This window comes from Macrobrachium rosenbergii, chromosome 5, assembly GCF_040412425.1.
Source record: "Macrobrachium rosenbergii isolate ZJJX-2024 chromosome 5, ASM4041242v1, whole genome shotgun sequence".
Taxonomy (NCBI): Eukaryota; Metazoa; Arthropoda; class Malacostraca; order Decapoda; family Palaemonidae; genus Macrobrachium; species Macrobrachium rosenbergii.
In genome coordinates, this window is record NC_089745.1 from 44,445,490 (window position 1) to 44,462,989 (window position 17,500).

A 17,500-nucleotide genomic window follows, 5' to 3' on the forward strand; every position below is an offset into this window, starting at 1 on the left:
TAACATTATACTTTAAAATCAAAGAACGGCTGTTACGTAGGGAATGAGAAACGAAGGAACGGAATACAAGAGGTAACATATAGCCTTAGAGTTCGGGAGTCCATGGGAATATTATAATTAAACCCGAGACGAATAAAGATGAAGAAAACCAAAATCAACAAATCAAGGACAGCGACAAAAGTAAACCAGCTACGAATCTTGAAAAACGGGCCAAAGGAGTAATTAACTGATTTTGATAAAACTGGGGAGGGTGACAAAGTCCTTTAATTACCTAAGCAGCCCACTGACAACCAAAAGGGGAAAATTGAACTGTCTATGATGAACAATTAACCTATTATTTCCCCAGTATCTTCATAAACTTAGTGAAAGCTATACATCCAGACATAATGAAATATTGCATAAATCATACTGATTATGGCAAGGACTTGCAATAAGTAGATAAATACGAGAGAGAGAGAGAGAGAGAGAGAGAGAGAGAGAGAGAGAGAGAGAGAGAGAGAGAGAGAGAGAGAGAGAGAGAGAGTTACACGTTATTACTTCTGCCAATATGATATTCAGGTGAACATGTATTTTTGTTTGCACAAACACAAACACGTGCACACACACACACAGAGTCACTCACGTAATTACTCATGCAGATATTGCAATCAGACGAACATGTACTGTTTTTGTTTGTACACATGGAAAGAGAGAGAGAGAGAGAGAGAGAGAGAGAGAGAGAGAGAGAGAGAGAGAGAGAGAGAGAGAGAGAGCAAAAAGGGCCCCACATTTCTCCCACGGCGTGTTCTACTAAAACCCAATGAGCCGACACCGAATATCAGTTTTTAAATTTTCCGGTGGCACTGAGAGCTCTAGGGAGCGAGAGGGAGAAAATGCTAGGGAAAATGTTTTGTTTGGGGGTGACCGAGTTAGGGAGGAAAGGAGGAGGGTTTAGGGACATAGGGAGGAAGGGAAGAGAGTTTAGGGGCATAGGGAGGAAGGGAAGAGGGTTTAGGGACATGGGGAGGAAAGGAAGAGGGTTTAGGGACATAGGGGAGGAAGGGAAGAGGGTTTACGGATACAGGGAGGAAGGGGACAGGGTTTAGGGACATAGGGAGGAAGGGAAGAGGGTTTAGGGACATAGGGAGGAAGGGAAGAGGGTTTACGGATACAGGGAGGAAGGGAAAAGGGTTTAGGGACATAGGGAGGAAGGGACAGGGTTTAGGTATATAGGGAAGAAGGTAAGAGGATTTAGAGACATAGGGAGGAAGGGAAGAGGGGTTTAGGGACATAGGGAGGAAGGGGAGGTGGTTTAGGAACATAGAGAAGAAGAGAAAAGGGTTTAGCTATATAGGGAGGAATGTAAGAGGGTTTAGGGACAAAGGGAGGAAGGAAAAAGGGTTTATGTATATAGGGAGGAAAGTAAGAGGGTTTAGGGACATAGGGAGGAAGGTAAGAGGGTTTAGGGACATAGGGAGGAAGGTAAGAGGGTTTAGGGACAGGGAGGAAGGGAAGAGGGTTTAGGGACATAGTGAGGAAGGGAAAATGGGTTAGGTATATATGGAGGAAAGTAAGAGGGTTTAGGGACATAGTGAGGAAAGTAAGAGGGTTTAGGGACATAGTGAGGAAGGGAAGAGGTTTTAGTGACATAGGGAGGAAGGGAAGAGAGTTTAGGGACATAGGAAGGAGGGAAGAGGGTTTAGGGACACAGGGAGTAAGGGAAGAGGGTTTAGGGATGCAGGGAGGAAGGAAGAGTGTTTAAGGACATAGGGAGCAAGGGAACAGGGTTTAGGGACATAGGGAAGGAGGGAAAAGGGGTTAGGTATATAGGGAGGAAGGGATGAGGGTTTAGTGACATAGAGAGAAAGGGAAAAAGGTTTAGGGACATAGGGAGGAAGGGAAGAGGGTTTACGGATACAGGAAGGAAGGAAGGAAGGAAGGAAGGAAGGAAGGAAGGAAGGAAGGAAGGAAGGAAGGAAGGAAGGAAGGAAGGAAGAGGGTTTAAGGAAATAAGGAGGAAGGGAAAAGGGTTCAGGTATATAGGGAGGAAGGGAAGAGGGTTGAGGGACATCGGGAGGAAGGGAAGAGTGTTGAGGGACATGGGGAGGAGGGGAAAAGGGTTTAGGGTCATAGGGAGGAAGGGAAGATGGTTCACGGATACAGGAAGGAAGGAAGGAAGGAAGGAAGGAAGGGGTTTAAGGAAATAGGGAGAATGGGAAATGTGTTTAGGTATATAGGGAGGAAGGTAAGAGGGTTTAGCGACATAGGGAGGAAGAGAAGAGGGTTTAGGGACATAGGGAGGAAGGGAAAAGGGTTTAGGGACATATGGAGGAAGGGAAAAGGATTAAGGGACATGGGGAGGAAGGGAAGAGGGTTTAGGGATATAGGGAGGAAGGGAAGAGGTTTTAGTGACATAGGGAGGAAGGGAAGAGAGTTTAAGTATAAAGGGAGGAATGGAAGACGGTTTAGGGACATAGGGAGGAAGGGAAAATGGTTTAGGTGTACAGGGAGGAAGGGAAGAGGGTTTAAGGATATAAGGAGGAAGAGAAGAGGGTTTAGGGACATAGGGAGTAAGGGAAAAGGGTTTAGGGATGTAGGGAGGGAGAAAAGACGGTTTAGGGACATAGGGAGAAAAGAAAGAGGGTTTAGTTATATCGGGAGGAAGGGAAAAGGGGTTAGGTATATAGGGAGGAAAGGAAGAGAGTTTAGGGACACAGGGAGGAAGGGAAAAGGGTTTATGTATTTAGGGAGGAAGGTAAGATGGTTTAGGGATATAGGAAGGAAGGGAAGAGGGTTTAGGGACATAGGGAGGAAGGGAAAAGTGTTTAGGTATATAGGGAGGAAAGGAGGAGGGTTTAGGTACATAGGGAGGAAGGTAAGAGGTTTTTGTGACATAGAGAGAAAGGGAAGAGAGTTTAGGGAAAAAGTTAGGAAGGGAACAGGGTTTAGGATATAGGGAGGAAGGGAAAATGGTTTAGGTATTTAAGGAGGAAGGGAAGAGGGTTTAGTGATATAGGGAGGAAGGGAAGAAGGTTTAGGGATATAAGTAGGAAGGGAAGAGAGCTTAGGGACATAGGGAGAAAAGGAAGAGGGTTTAGGGACATAGGGAGGAAGGGATAAGGGTTTAGGTATAAAGGGAGGAAGGGAAGAAGGTTTAGGGAAATAGGGAGGAAGGGAAGAGGGTTTAGGGACATAAGGAGGAAGGGAAAATGGTTTACGTATATAGGGAGGAAGGGAAGAGGGTTTAAGAATATAGGGAGGAAGAGAAGAGGGTTTAGGTACATAGGGAGGACGGGAAAAGGGTTTAGGGGATATAGGGAGGTAGAAAAGAGGATTTAGGGACACAGAGAAAGGGAAGAGGGTTTAGGTATACAGGGAGGAAGGGAAAAGGGGTTAGGTATATAGGGAGGAAGGGAAGAGGATTTAAGGACATAGGGAAGAAGGGAAAAGGGTTTAGGTAGATAGGAGGAAGGTAAGAGGGTTTAGGGGTATAGGAGGAAGGGAAAAGGGTTTAGGTATATAGGAGAAGGTAAGAGGGTTTAGTGACTTAGGAGGAAGGAAAAGGGTTTAGGTATTTAGGGAGGAAGAGAAGAGGGTTTAGGGACATAGAGGGAAGGAAAAAGGCTTTAGGTATATAGGGAGGAAGGTAAGATGGTTTAGGGACACAGGGGAGGAAGGGAAGAGGTTTTAGTGACATAGGAGAAAGGGAAGAGGGTTTAGGAACATAGGGAAGAAGGGAAGAAGGTTTAGGGACATAGGGAGGAAGGAAAGAGTGTTTAGGGACATAGGGAGAAAGGAAAAAAGGGTTAGGTGAATAGGGAGGAATGGAAGAGGGTTTAGGGATATAGGGAGGAAGGGAAGATAGTTTAGTGACATAGGGAGGAAGGGAAACGGATTTAGGGACATGAGGAGGAAGGGAAGAGGGTTTAGGGATATAGGGAGGAAGAGAAGATGTTTTAGTGACATAGGGAGGAATGGAAGAGAGTTTAGGGATAAAGGGAGGAAGGGAAGAATGTTTAGGGACATAGGGAGGAAGGGAAAAGGGTTTATGTATATAGGGAGGAAGAGAAGAGGGTTTAGGGACATAGGGAGGAAGACAAAAGGGTTTAGGTATATAGGGAGGGAGAAAAGACGGTTTAGGGACATAGGGAGGAAGGGAAAATGGTTTAGGTGTACAGGGAGGAAGGGAAGAGGTTTAGGATATAAGGAGGAAGAGAAGAGGGTTTAGGACATAGAGAGGAAGGGAAAAGGGTTTAGGGATGTAGGGAGGAGAAAAGACGGTTTAGGGACATAGGGAGAAAAGAAAGAGGGTTTAGTTATATCAGGGAGGAAGGGAAAAGGGGTTAGGTATATAGGAGGAAAGGAAGAGAGTTTAGGGACATAGGGAGGAAGGGAAAAGGGTTTATGTATTTAGGGAGGAAGGTAAGATGGTTTAGGGATATAGGAAGGAAGGGAAGAGGGTTTAGGGACATAGGGAGGAAGGGAAAAGTGTTTAGGTATATAGGGAGGAAAGGAGGAGGGTTTAGGTACATAGGAGGAAGGTAAGAGGTTTTTGTGACATAGAGAGAAAGGGAAGAGAGTTTAGGGAAAAAGTTAGGAAGGGAACAGGGTTTAGGATATAGGGAGGAAGGGAAATGGTTTAGGTATTTAAGGAGGAAGGAAGAGGGTTTAGTGATATAGGGAGGAAGGGAAGAAGGTTTAGGGATATAAGTAGGAAGGGAAGAGAGCTTAGGGACATAGGGAGAAAAGGAAGAGGGTTTAGAGACATAGGGAGGAAGGGATAAGGGTTTAGGTATAAAGGGAGGAAGGGAAGAAGGTTTAGGGAAATAGGGAGGAAGGGAAGAGGGTTTAGGGACATAAGGAGGAAGGGAAAATGGTTTACGTATATAGGGAGGAAGGGAAGAGGGTTTAAGAATATAGGGAGGAAGAGAAGAGGGTTTAGGTACATAGGAGGACGGGAAAAGGGTTTAGGGATATAGGGAGGTAGAAAAGGGATTTAGGACACAGAGAAAGGGAAGAGGGTTTAGGTATACAGGGAGGAAGGAAAAGGGGTTAGGTATATAGGGAGGAAGGGAAGAGGATTTAAGGACATAGGGAAGAAGGGAAAAGGGTTTAGGTAGATAGGGAGGAAGGTAAGAGGGTTTAGGGGTATAGGGAGGAAGGGAAAAGGGTTTAGGTATATAGGGAGAAGGTAAGAGGGTTTAGTGACTTAGGGAGGAAGGGAAAAGGGTTTAGGTATTTAGGGAGGAAGAGAAGAGGGTTTAGGGACATAGAGGGAAGGAAAAAGGCTTTAGGTATATAGGGAGGAAGGTAAGATGGTTTAGGGACACAGGGAGGAAGGGAATAGGTTTTAGTGACATAGGGAGAAAGGGAAGAGGGTTTAGGAACATAGGGAAGAAGGGAAGAAGGTTTAGGGACATAGGGAGGAAGGAAAGAGTGTTTAGGGACATAGGGAGAAAGGAAAAAGGGTTAGGTGAATAGGGAGGAATGGAAGAGGGTTTAGGATATAGGGGAGGAAGGGAAGATAGTTTAGTGACATAGGGAGGAAGGGAAACGGATTTAGGGACATGAGGAGGAAGGGAAGAGGGTTTAGGGATATAGGGAGGAAGAGAAGATGTTTTAGTGACATAGGGAGGAATGGAAGAGAGTTTAGGGATAAAGGGAGGAAGGGAAGAATGTTTAGGGACATAGGGAGGAAGGGAAAAGGGTTTATGTATATAGGGAGGAAGAGAAGAGGGTTTAGGGACATAGGGAGGAAGACAAAAGGGTTTAGGTATATAGGGAGGGAGAAAAGACGGTTTAGGGACACAGAGAGAAATGGAAGAGGGATTAGGAGGGATTAGGTATACAGGGAGGAAGGGAAAAAGGGTTATGTAAGGGAAGAGGATTTAGGGACATAGTGAGGAAGGGAAAAGGGTTTAGATAGATAGGGAGGAAGGTAAAAGGGTTTATGGGTATAGGGAGGAAGGGAAAAGGGTTTAGGTATATAGGGAGGAAGGTAAGAGTGTTAGGGACATAGGGAGGAAGGGAAAAGGGTTTAGGTATTTAGGGAGGAAAGGAAGAATTTAGGGACATAGGGAGGAAGGGAATAGGGGTTAGGTATATAGGGAGGAAGGTAAGAGGGTTTAGGGACATAGGGAGGAGGGGAAAAGTGTTTAGGGACATAGGTAGGAAGGGAAGAGGTTTTAGTGACATAGGGAGAAAGGGAAGAGGGTTTAGGGACATAAGGAGGAAGGGAAGAGGGATTAGGGACATAGGGAAGAAGGGAAGAGTGTTTAGGGACATAGGGAGAAAGGGAAAAAGGGTTTAGGTAAATAGGGAGGAATGGAAGAGGGTTTAGGGATATAGGGAGGAAGAGAAGAGGGTTTAGTGACATAGGGAGGAAGGGAAAAGAAATTTAGGTACATAGGGAGGAAGGGAAGAGGGTTTAGGGATATAGGGAGGAAGGGAAGAGGTTTTAGTGACATAGGGAGGAATGGAGGAGAGTTTAGGGATAAAGGGAATAAGGGAAGAGGGTTTAGAGACATAGGGAGGAAGCAAAGAAGGTTTAAGGATATAAGGAGGAAGAGAAGAGAGTTTAGGGATCTAGGGAGGAAGGAAAAAGGGTTTAGGGATATAGGGAAGGAGAGGAGACGGTTTAGGGACATAGGGAGAAAGGGAAGAGGGTTTAGGGACATAGGGAGGAAGGGAAAAGGGTTTAGGCATATAGGCAGGAAATGAAGAGCGTTTAGGGATATAGGGGGATGGGAAGAGGGTTTAGGGACATAGGAAGGAAGGAAAAAGCGTTTGGGGACATAGGGAGGAAGGAAAGATGGTTTAGGGACATGGGGAGGAAGAGAAGGGGGTTTAGGGACATAGAGAGGAAGGGAAGAGAGTTTAGGGATATACAGAGGAAGGGAAGAGTGTTTAGGGACATAGGGAGGATGGGAAGAGTGTTTAGGGACATAGGGAGGAAGGGGAGGGGGTTTAGTGATATGGAGAGTAAGGGAAAATGGGTTAGGGGCATAGGGAGGAAGGGAAAAGGGCTTAGGGACATGGGAAGGAAGGGAAGAGGGTTCAGGGACATAGGGTGGAAGGGAAGAGGGTTTAGGAATATAGGGAGGAAGGGAAGAGGGTTTAGGGACATAGGGAGGAAGGGAAGATGGTTTAGGGACATGGGGAGGAAGGGAAGAGGGTTTAGGGACATAGTGAGGAAGGGAGGAGGGTTTAGGGACATAGGGAGGAAGGGAAGAGGGCTTAGGGACATAGGGAGGAAGGGTAAAGGGTTTATGTATATAGGGAGGAAGCGAAGAGGGTTTAGGGATAGGGAGGAAGGGATGAGGGTTTAGAGACATAGGGAGGGATGAAGCCTCATGTCCACATGAATGAGAAACATTTGGGCAACTTACGAGTTACTTTGATCTGGAGAAAAGCAGGTTGAAATCATTTATGGGCAGAATAGAGATATTGGTTAGGGTGATGTTGGTGTGTATGTGTGTGTCCGTGAGCATAAAAAATAACTTTTACTTCAGGTTGATATTAAGTTGCATTGCCTTTCACAATATATATATACATACATATATATATATATATATATATATATATATATATATATATATATATATATATATATATATACATATATATAATCAGTAAGCTACAAACGTCCTTTAATATCCAATTCGCTCTACCTCGGAAATAATATATTTTCATATATGTTACCGAAGGTAACATATATAAAAATATATTATTTCCGAGGTAGAGCTGAATTGATCAATAACGTTCTACCTCGGAAATAATATATTTTCATATACACTATGTTACCGAAGGTAAAATATATGAAGATATATTATTTCCAAGGTAGAGCGAATTGATATAAAAGGACGTTTGTAGCTTACTGATTGTATATGAATCACGGTGATGTGATAAAAAAGTCATATATATATATATATATATATATATATATATATATATATATATATATATATATATATATATATATATATATATATATATATATATATGTATATATATATATATATATATATATATATATATATATATATATATATATATATATATATATATATATATATATATATATATATATATATATATATATATATATATATATATATATATATATATATATATATATATATATATATATATATATATATATATATATATATATATATATATTTACGTACTGGTGTGGTGACAGAGACAGACATAAATCGTTCTACATCGCCTTGTTTTCATGAAGCATGACAGAATATTATTAAAAATCGTCTCCATTAATATTTCTTTTACAAATGTGATATTCCCTATCAAGCGCAGGTGTGAACGATTCACCAATATGACAAAATAAAAATGAAATAAACAACAGATAAATACGAGATCATCCTTCTCGCTCTCTCTCTCTCTCTCTCTCTCTCTCTCTCTCTCTCTCTCTCTCTCTCTCTCTCTCTCTCTCTCTCTGAACAGCAGTAAGTTGCAGCATCTGTGAAATGTTCAAGAGATGTGAATCGATTCTCTCAAAGGATGAAATCAACAGGCGGGAGCAGGTAAAAGGCGAAAGGGAGCCCGGCCCTGGATAAAAGGGGAAAAAAGGGAAATAGAAGAGGGGAATAAAGAAAGGGGAAAGGGCTCTCTGCTCCATGAGGAGGAGGAGGAGGAGGAGGAGGAGCTGGAGGAGAACAAAGAAAGCTGTGCACAAGGGGTTGCACAAGGAAGGGTGTCGGAAGTGCAGAAGAAGAAGAAGTGCGTGCTTTTCCCTTCATCCTAAAATGGGCTAAAACACAACAACAACAGCAACAACAACAACATCAGCTGCAGGCGAGGGAAAGTGAAGGACGTGAAGGACACCCAATGTTAAATCGAGAAGGACCTGCTACCAGATGTAAAGTCGAATGCAGATGGAGATACACACACACACACACACACACACAGACACTTATACAGTGATTTGTCATTTCCCCCATCCTGCAAAGATTAATGAAAGAAACAGGACCCTTTGCAAGCCACGTGAGGATAGTATGCTTCAACGCCGTTGGAACATCAGGAATAGAATGAATAGAATGTGACACTGAGAATAAAATGCACACGACTAGGGTACTGAAAAATAGAGGGGTATTGAAAAATAAAAGGATAATTACCAGTGGAAGGGTCCAGTAGCTCAGCCAAAGAAAAACGCCTAGAAGTCCAAAGGGATGGGGGTAGGGGCGTAGTGGGAGAGGGGCGGGGGTGGGGTTTGAGGAGATGGATCCTTCTGTGAAGGAGTGAACTTTGAATGCGCAAGAATGCGTTTGTGACGACTGGAAAGTTGCTGTGAAAAGGCCAAGAGGTTATAATTGGATAGGCGAGGGTCCGAAGAGCATACTATTACAGAGTTTCCGGTCAAAGGCCCATCTTGTGAAGGTGACAGAAAGAGAAAGCGAAAGAGAGAGTGAGAGAGTGACCAATAACGAAATAGCAGGAAGAATACCTTCTTGCATGACAAAATACAGCCCAATAAAGAGAAAATGTCTACCATCAAAAGGCTGCGAATAATTGATGCAAAGGGGGAAATGCGCCGTCTAAAATGAAGAAAAGAACTGAAAAGGGGAACAGGGCGAGAGTAAACAGGAAAAATTCAACCCCTCTGTAGGAGACAGAATTTGATAGATAGGTGCGGGTCCGGATTTTCAAGGAGCGTTAACTATTTCGTAGTTGAGTCTTTATAAAGGATTTTATATTATCAATGGTGTTGAAATACTGCCACCTCTTTGGAAATTTTCATAAACTTCTTAGAAGAGGCATGGAAGTACGTCAAAAGCATTAATTTTTTTTTTTCTCCAGCAAGCAGAACTCTGTGACAAAATATTTCCAAGTATGGGGAAAGTGGAAAATAAAAAATTAATAAAAAAAAAATTCTCCTATCACATAGGTACGCAAATAAATGATTCTCACCATAAGTTATACAGCTGATAAAGCTTTCAACGGCAAGGAAAAATAAAATATGAAAAGTTATCAAAATTTCTTAAACCCAGAGGTACTGGGAAATAACTGACAACTGTCAATTTTTGCTTTCGTAATAGACGAATGAGGAACATTTAACTGAGAGAAAGACGGACAGGAGCGACCCATCACGTGTCAAATTTTTGTGGTGAGAAGTCGGACGAAGAATTACTACATAAACAGGCTGCTAATCACGTCCAGATTGTATGTTAGTACTCGTCTGTTGTTGACATGAAGACCTAGGTCTCCGGAAACACATTTAAGGATTGTCGTTAACCTTTAATCCTGCCTCAGTCTATATGCAGAGTTACTGATAAAAATAAATACTGATATTCTGGACCTTGTCAACTGGGTTCATAGGTTCCTTACTGGTCTAGAGTCAAACAAAAACTGCATTAATTAGTTTTTGACCAGCTAAGGGTGAGACAAAGCTGCAATTATGAGTTCTCAGTTATGAGTTCGCGACCAGTCGAGGGTAAGACAAAACTACAATTATGAGTTCTCGACTGGTCGAAGGTGACACAAAACTGCAATTATGAGTTCATGACTAGCCGAAGGCGAGACAAGACTGCAATTATGAATTCTTGACTAGTCGAATGTGAGACAAAACTGCAATTGTGAGTTCTTGACTAGTCGATGTGAGACAAAACTGCAATTATGAGTTCTTGACTAGTCGAATGTGAGCCAAAACTGCAATTATGAGTTCTTGACTAGTCGAATGTGAGACAAAACTGCAATTATGAGTTCTTGACTAGTCAAATGTGAGACAAAACTGCAATTATGAGTTCTTGACTAGTCGAATGTGAGCCAAAACTGCAATTATGAGTTCTTGACTAGTCGAATGTGAGACAAAACTGCAATTATGATTTCTTCACTAGTCGAAGGTGAGACAAAACTGCAATTATGAGTTCTTGACAAGTCAAACGTGAGACAAAACTGAAATTATGAGTTCTTGACTAGTCGAAGGTGAAACAAAACTGCAATTATGAGTTCGTGACCAGTCGAAGGTAAGACAAAACTGCAATTATGAGTTCTTGACTAGTAGAAGGTGAGACAAAACTGCAATTATGAGTTCTTGACCAGTCGAAGGTTAGACAAAACTGCAATTATGAGTTCTTGACAAGTCGAAGGTTAGACAAAACTGCAATTATGACTTCTTGACAAGTCGAAGGTGAGACAAAACTGCAATTATGAGTTCTTGACAAGTCGAAGGTGAGACAAAACTACAATTATGAGTTCTTGACAAGTCGAAGGTGAGACAAAACTGCAATTATGAGTTCGTAACCAGTCGAAGGTGAGACAAAACTGCAATTATGAGTTCTTGACTAGTCAAACGTGAGACAAAACTGCAATTATGATTTCTTGACTAGTCGAATGTGAGACAAAACTGCAATTATGAGTTCTTGACTAGTAGAAGGTGAGACAAAACTGCAATTATGAGTTCTTGACTAGTAGAAGGTGAGACAAAACTGCAATTATGAGTTCGTGACCAGCCGAAGGTAAAACAAACCTGCAATTATGAGTTCTTGACTAGTAGAAGGTGAGACAAAACTGCAATTATGAGTTCGTGACCAGTGGAAGGTAAGACAAAACTGCAATTATGAGTTCGTGACAAGTCGAAGGTGAGACAAAACTGCAATTATGAGTTCGTGACCAGTCGAAGGTGAGACAAAACTGCAATTATGAGTTCTTGACTAGTAGAAGGTGAGACAAAACTGCAATTATCAGTTCGTGACCAGTCGAAGGTGAGACAAAACTGCAATTATGAGTTCGTAACCAGTCGAAGGTGAGACAAATCTGCAATTATGAATTCGTAACCAGTCGAAGGTGAGACAAAACTGCAATTATGAGTTCGTGACTAGTCCGACGTGAGACAAATCTGCAAGTATAAGTTCTTGACAAGCCGATAGCGAGACAAAACCATAATGAATGAATGAGAGAATGAAAAAGTGAGTAACTTAAAGCAAAGGCTCTCATCTTTTAAATCCCATCCAAAATTTTTAAAAAAATAATAATATACTCACAAATTCTACTGCTCCTGAGGTGAAATGGAATCATAAGAATTTAGGAAATTCGTAATAGTAGTCATATTTTTTACCAGGTTTCTAATATAAGCAAGTAAATGAACAAACGAATGAACAAATTAATGGATGAGAAGATTAATTCAGGCAATTCAAAAGAGCAATCATGACATAACCCCGTTCTGTGCATACATCTAGCCATTTCATATCTGACAAATCATGTGCAGGTGATTCTACTCTCCAAAACGATTCAGTCGTCTATAGTGGCTAGTTCTCAGTTCCAGCTCTAGAGTTATGGCATTGATATGAACCTGTATAATCTCGAATGGTATAGGAGGCACCTAGCAACGTATCTCCTTAGATCCATCAGCATTTTGGTGTTGGTGGTAAATACCACCATGTTTTGGAAGAGCTAAAGCAGGGGCCTAATTTAGTTAAGTTTATATGGGGCTTTATATGGTTGTTATTCTCACATTTGTTGAGGCTCTTCATACACCGTTCATCTAAAGCTCTCTGTTAAATCAGTCACCCAGTTCATGCATCCGACTTATATTAATGTCTACTAAGGAATAAGGATGTCTTCGTGTGGTTATTTTATGGACATGATTTAAGGCCGTGTTCTCAAAGGGTTTTTAGACTGTATGTTGATGCTGCCATCTTATCCTTGTCGTACACACATCAGGCTTTCTATTCCATTTATGCTGTGCATAATCACGAAAGTCAATCGTCACAACTGTTTTTATTAGTCTGTCAGGTAAAATTCTCTGTATTTGTAATTTTAATTATTTAATTATTCTGCAGTGACCTATTTAATATACTGGTCTCTGTTACTTCCGAACTGTTAAAACACATAAAGAATTTAATTCTTGAAAGACAATCATTTCTACCCATCTGCAAGTGTATGCCTAATAAAAAAAAAAAAAACAGGTAAAAACCTCGCAGATCAATCATTTCTCGTATAGACATGAAGTGATGTCTACTGAAAACAGGAATAGGGTAAAAAAATAGCTTGGCACCATCTTTTACGGAGCTCATTACGACCCACTACCGCCATCCCCAAAACACGCGAACAAACACACATGCACACACACACACACACTTCCAGGGTGTGTTGTTGGAAGGTTCTTCAACCATCACGAAAGCTGCTGTGTCAAGGGCGTCTCACTATTCATTAGAGGTCGTCGCCCTCCCAACACCTCACACCCCCAATCCCCCATTCCCTACCACGGCAAAAAGAAGGCAAAAGAACGATAACAGAAATATATCTTAACTCGACACTTTTGCTGTGAATAAAATCGAATATGCAACGGCTAAAAATACTAGTCTGAAGAAGCTTTTGAGACCACAAATTTGTAATAACAAATAAAAAGTTAATGTCAATAACTGGAACAAAAAAATATGCAAATATTTTCTGCCATCGTAATTCTGCACAGTATTGCCGAACCCCTTATGATATAAATGGTAAATCGTTTGTAACATAAGCCCTACATTAATTCTGACTTAGAACCTTAATCTAAGAATACTGAAAAAAATATATTTGCAACGAACGAGAATAAGTCTCGCATACGAAAAATCTTGCAAAACGTTAGAAAGAGAAAAAAAGAGAGAGAGAGAGAGAGAGAGAGAGAGAGAGAGAGAGAGAGAGAGAGAGAGAGAGAGAAAGGCGAGTCACTTATTTCCATTATTCTTCTAACAAATTAATGCACATCGCACTGCAGATATTAATGTCTCAGAACATTAATCACATACACAAACAATTACCAGTAAATGTATGGAAACCCACGTCCCAGCTGCAATCCCCTCTTCATTCCAGATAGATCCTACAAAATCCCAGTGGACATCCAGGACGACCCTGGAACACCCTACAGACTCCAGGATGATAGGGGAGCAGGAGGAACCTCCTACTACCCTCTGGACACATGAAGAGTGCTGGAAAGGGCGAGGGAGTGGGGAGGGAGGAGGGAGAGAGGAAAGTGTGTGGGGAAAGGGGATGGGAGGGGGAGGGTGTTTGATTCTTAGAGCAAAAACTGGAAGTTCCCATTGTGTTCCAGAAAATAATGGTTACAGAATTCCAGCCCTCGGAACTAATCGATTTCTTGGACAAAAGTTAAAAGCTTTCGAGACACACAAGTGATTATTCCAGCAGCCTCATCTCGATCCATCTTGTTCCAGGAAGATGCCAATGGCAACCCCCACCCCGCTCCACCTCATGACCGAACTTGGGGGGATGGGGGAGAGTCTAAATTCTTCTCAGACTACCAATCCCTCTTCAAACATTTATTTCATTAAACTGAGCTTTAAAAATTTCCAAAGCAAAAATAAGATAACTCTTCTCCTTCCTGTATATTGCCAAGAAACTAACATCTAAGAAATGTATCTTTTATGGATTATTTTGTTGTCAAGTTTCGGATATTCCTTGATGGACAGTAGTCAGAACAAGAACAAAACAGTACAAGGGTAATCCATAGGCGTACTATCTGATCTCTTTCATTCACATAACTGCCAGCCACGCTACAGTGGAAAAAAAAAATCAATGCCTTTTCTAAATGAAGATCTCAAAGAGTCACAAAGAGGCACTGGTCGTTATTCAATAAATCAACGCAGACACCGAGTTCCTGGTTTAAGAGAAGAGTCTGGTGGCGGCCCGTATTTGTGTCTTCCGGTTTCCCGCCATTTTTGAGGGTGATACGGTGACGTCACGGGGCGATGCCCAATGAGACGGAACTTCCGGTATGGAAGCCGGCGGCGGGGGGAAGTTTAACGGCCTCCCGGTGATTTAGTATTCAATTCTTTTCACTCCTCTAACTGCCTTTCTTTCTTTTCTTTTTCCTTCCTTTTGGTATGTGGTATTTGGGCTCTTGGGAGGAACAGAAACCTTATATACCAGGAGAATAAACCTTTGCTAAGTCGAGAGAACCTCATCCTTGAAGTCCTTCAAGGAAAATGAAGTCCCCCTCAGCAATATTTCAAGTCTTACAGCCGCCTAAATTCCGAACCCCACCCTCCTCTTCTCCCACCAAAATCTTACCCTACTTCCCTTCATCTTCCCCTACCATCACCACTTCCTATGGGCTTTTAATAGCTGTCATTTGCGATGAAGATGTTACATAAAAGAACCGCACACAATATATCATGTATGACAGCTGATGTAGGGCATTCAATTTATTACTTTCGTTGGGCAGGCCATTAGTCATGTTTATCATAAGATGAAACCTCATCATTTTACATGGCCAAAGCTTTTCCATTTTTTCAAGAAAATGGATCTTCAAAATTAAATTGCATTTTCTACAACATTGATGACAGGACAAAGCGTACCAATCATAGTTAGGTTTAGACACATGATTGGGGACTGATTTCCACAAACTGGCATTACAACTGCAGAGGTCACTCAAGAAAAAAACACAAACACTGCACTGGTGCTAAGAAGGATCATTCTCATATAATAAATAATGTGTTATGAAATAAATAAAATGAAAATTATGCAAAGCAAAGCTTGTATACTATATATAAAGTAAAAACGCAAATTCAATACAGACTCAAATACCTGATAATCTACATACTTTATAAATTAAGGTTTGCAGGAGCCCACAACGGTTGGCAAACCCTTTCGCTTCTTTCTAGTTGTTAATTTGTTTTTTGGGTATCTCTCTCTCTCTCTCTCTCTCTCTCTCTCTCTCTCTCTCTCTCTCTTCTTTATGGATGGAGTGATCCGAGAAGCCAGAGAAAGGACAGCACATGTAAATGCAAAGTTGTGGGGTAAGAAAGAGAAGCGTAAATGGAGAGTGGATTGACTGTTGTTTGCCGAAGATACTGAGCTGACTGGAGATAGAGACGGCAAACTGCATAAACTGGAAAACGAGTCTGAAAGTATTTGCAAGAGGAGAAAGAGTAAGAGTAAGGTTATGATGGTAAATAACAATCAGGAAGATAAAATAATGAGTGCTAAATGAATGGAAGCTGGTAATTCGTTTAAGTATTTAGGAGTTAATATAATGAATGATGGTAGAATGAGAGAATATAGGAAACAAGAAAGGTAGTTGGGTAAATTTAAAAAAAACTGATCATAGACTTGAGCAGAATATGGAAGCCATGATGGGAAATTAAAAATCAATTGTTAAGCCAACTCTCCTTTATGGAAGTAAAATATGGATGTTGATTACAAGCAGAGAAATCAAAGTTTGAAGACACAGAGGTGAACAGTTTGACTAATAATTGCAGCATAAGATAAAAATAGAGTGAAAAACGTGGAGATGTTTAGAAAGGATTGTTTGGTCAAGTGGAAAGAATGGACGATGACAGATCGGAGAAAAGTGTGCATAATTCAGAAGTTTTAGGGGGAAGGGGGAGAGGAAGACTTAGAAAGGGTTGTACCGGTTGGGGTACTGGAGAGGAAGGGTCTTAGTAACCAGGAAGTGTCGTGAATGTTACAGTGTTTAGTTCCTCGTTGGACGAGTCGGTAGAGTTCTCGGATAGCACTCTGCTGGGCCGACCAATGAAGAATGAGAGGAATTTATTTCTGGTGATGATAGAAATTCATTTCTCGGTATAATGTGGTTCGGATTCCACAATAAGCTGTAAGTCCCGTTGCTAGGTAACCAATTGGTTCTTAGCCACGTAAAATAAGCCTAATCCTTCAGGCCAGCCCTGGGAGAGCTGTTAATCAGCTCAGTGGTCTGGTTAAACTAAGGTATACTTAACTTTTACAGTGTGTGTGTGTGTGTAGAGGATTCGATATGCTACTAATGAACCTTCTCTGTAGTTTTAAAAAGCAACTAATATTGTGGAAGTTTTACCACACCGGGGGTTCATCCATACTAAGGAAGGTGAAGCACGAATGGGGCAGTGACCCCACTGAGTTTTTTTCCGGACATAGCCCCTGTTCTGAGAAATAAATAACACACACACACACATATATATATATATATATATATATATAGTATATATATATATATATATATATATATATATATATATATATATGTGTGTGTGTGTGTATATATGTGTATGTGTGGTAGAAGTCCACAAAAACTTGCAGGTTGAATTAATTGAATAATGCAAGCCTTTAGCAGTACAGCAGTACAGCAATGCTAAAATCTTTGCTAGTGAGCAATGTGACTGAAGTCTGAGTAAATGATAGGCTGTGTCTATGATCCATGTTTTTCAAACTCTCTCTCTCTCTCTCTCTCTCTCTCTCTCTCTCTCTCTCTCTCTCTCTCTCTCTCACACCCAAGTTTCTTTGACTGAAAGTGAAAGGGGTAGGTGTTAAGTCCAATATTATTATTTACTCTACTTGCTTTTCATCATTGCTGAATTTTTTGATTATATGAATATTCTCTCTCTCTCTCTCTCTCTCTCTCTCTCTCTCTCTCTCTCTCTCTCTCTCTTTCTGTGACACGATCTGTTGGTAATATTAGTGTCTAGGTGACGGACACAAATATGGACGAATTGTCTTCGTTCATAAATCTAGACTGTTTTATAAATATTCAGACAGCCTTTTCTTTAAAGAGGCGATCAAATCTGAA

The 17,500-nt window shown here is 41.2% G+C and overlaps 1 protein-coding gene across 1 annotated transcript in view; it reads right to left on the reverse strand.

Moving 5' to 3' along the window:
- The window catches only part of LOC136838928 (adhesive plaque matrix protein-like), a 36,036-nt gene that overhangs the window by 8,327 nt on the left and 10,209 nt on the right, over window positions 1-17,500 (reverse strand). The window contains exons 2-3 of the mRNA XM_067104621.1: window positions 6,774-7,214; window positions 6,385-6,564 (exon numbers count right to left, since the gene is read on the reverse strand). Of these exons, the coding sequence (XP_066960722.1) occupies window positions 6,385-6,564; window positions 6,774-7,214 (621 nt within the window). The remainder of the gene's footprint in view (window positions 1-6,384; window positions 6,565-6,773; window positions 7,215-17,500) is intronic.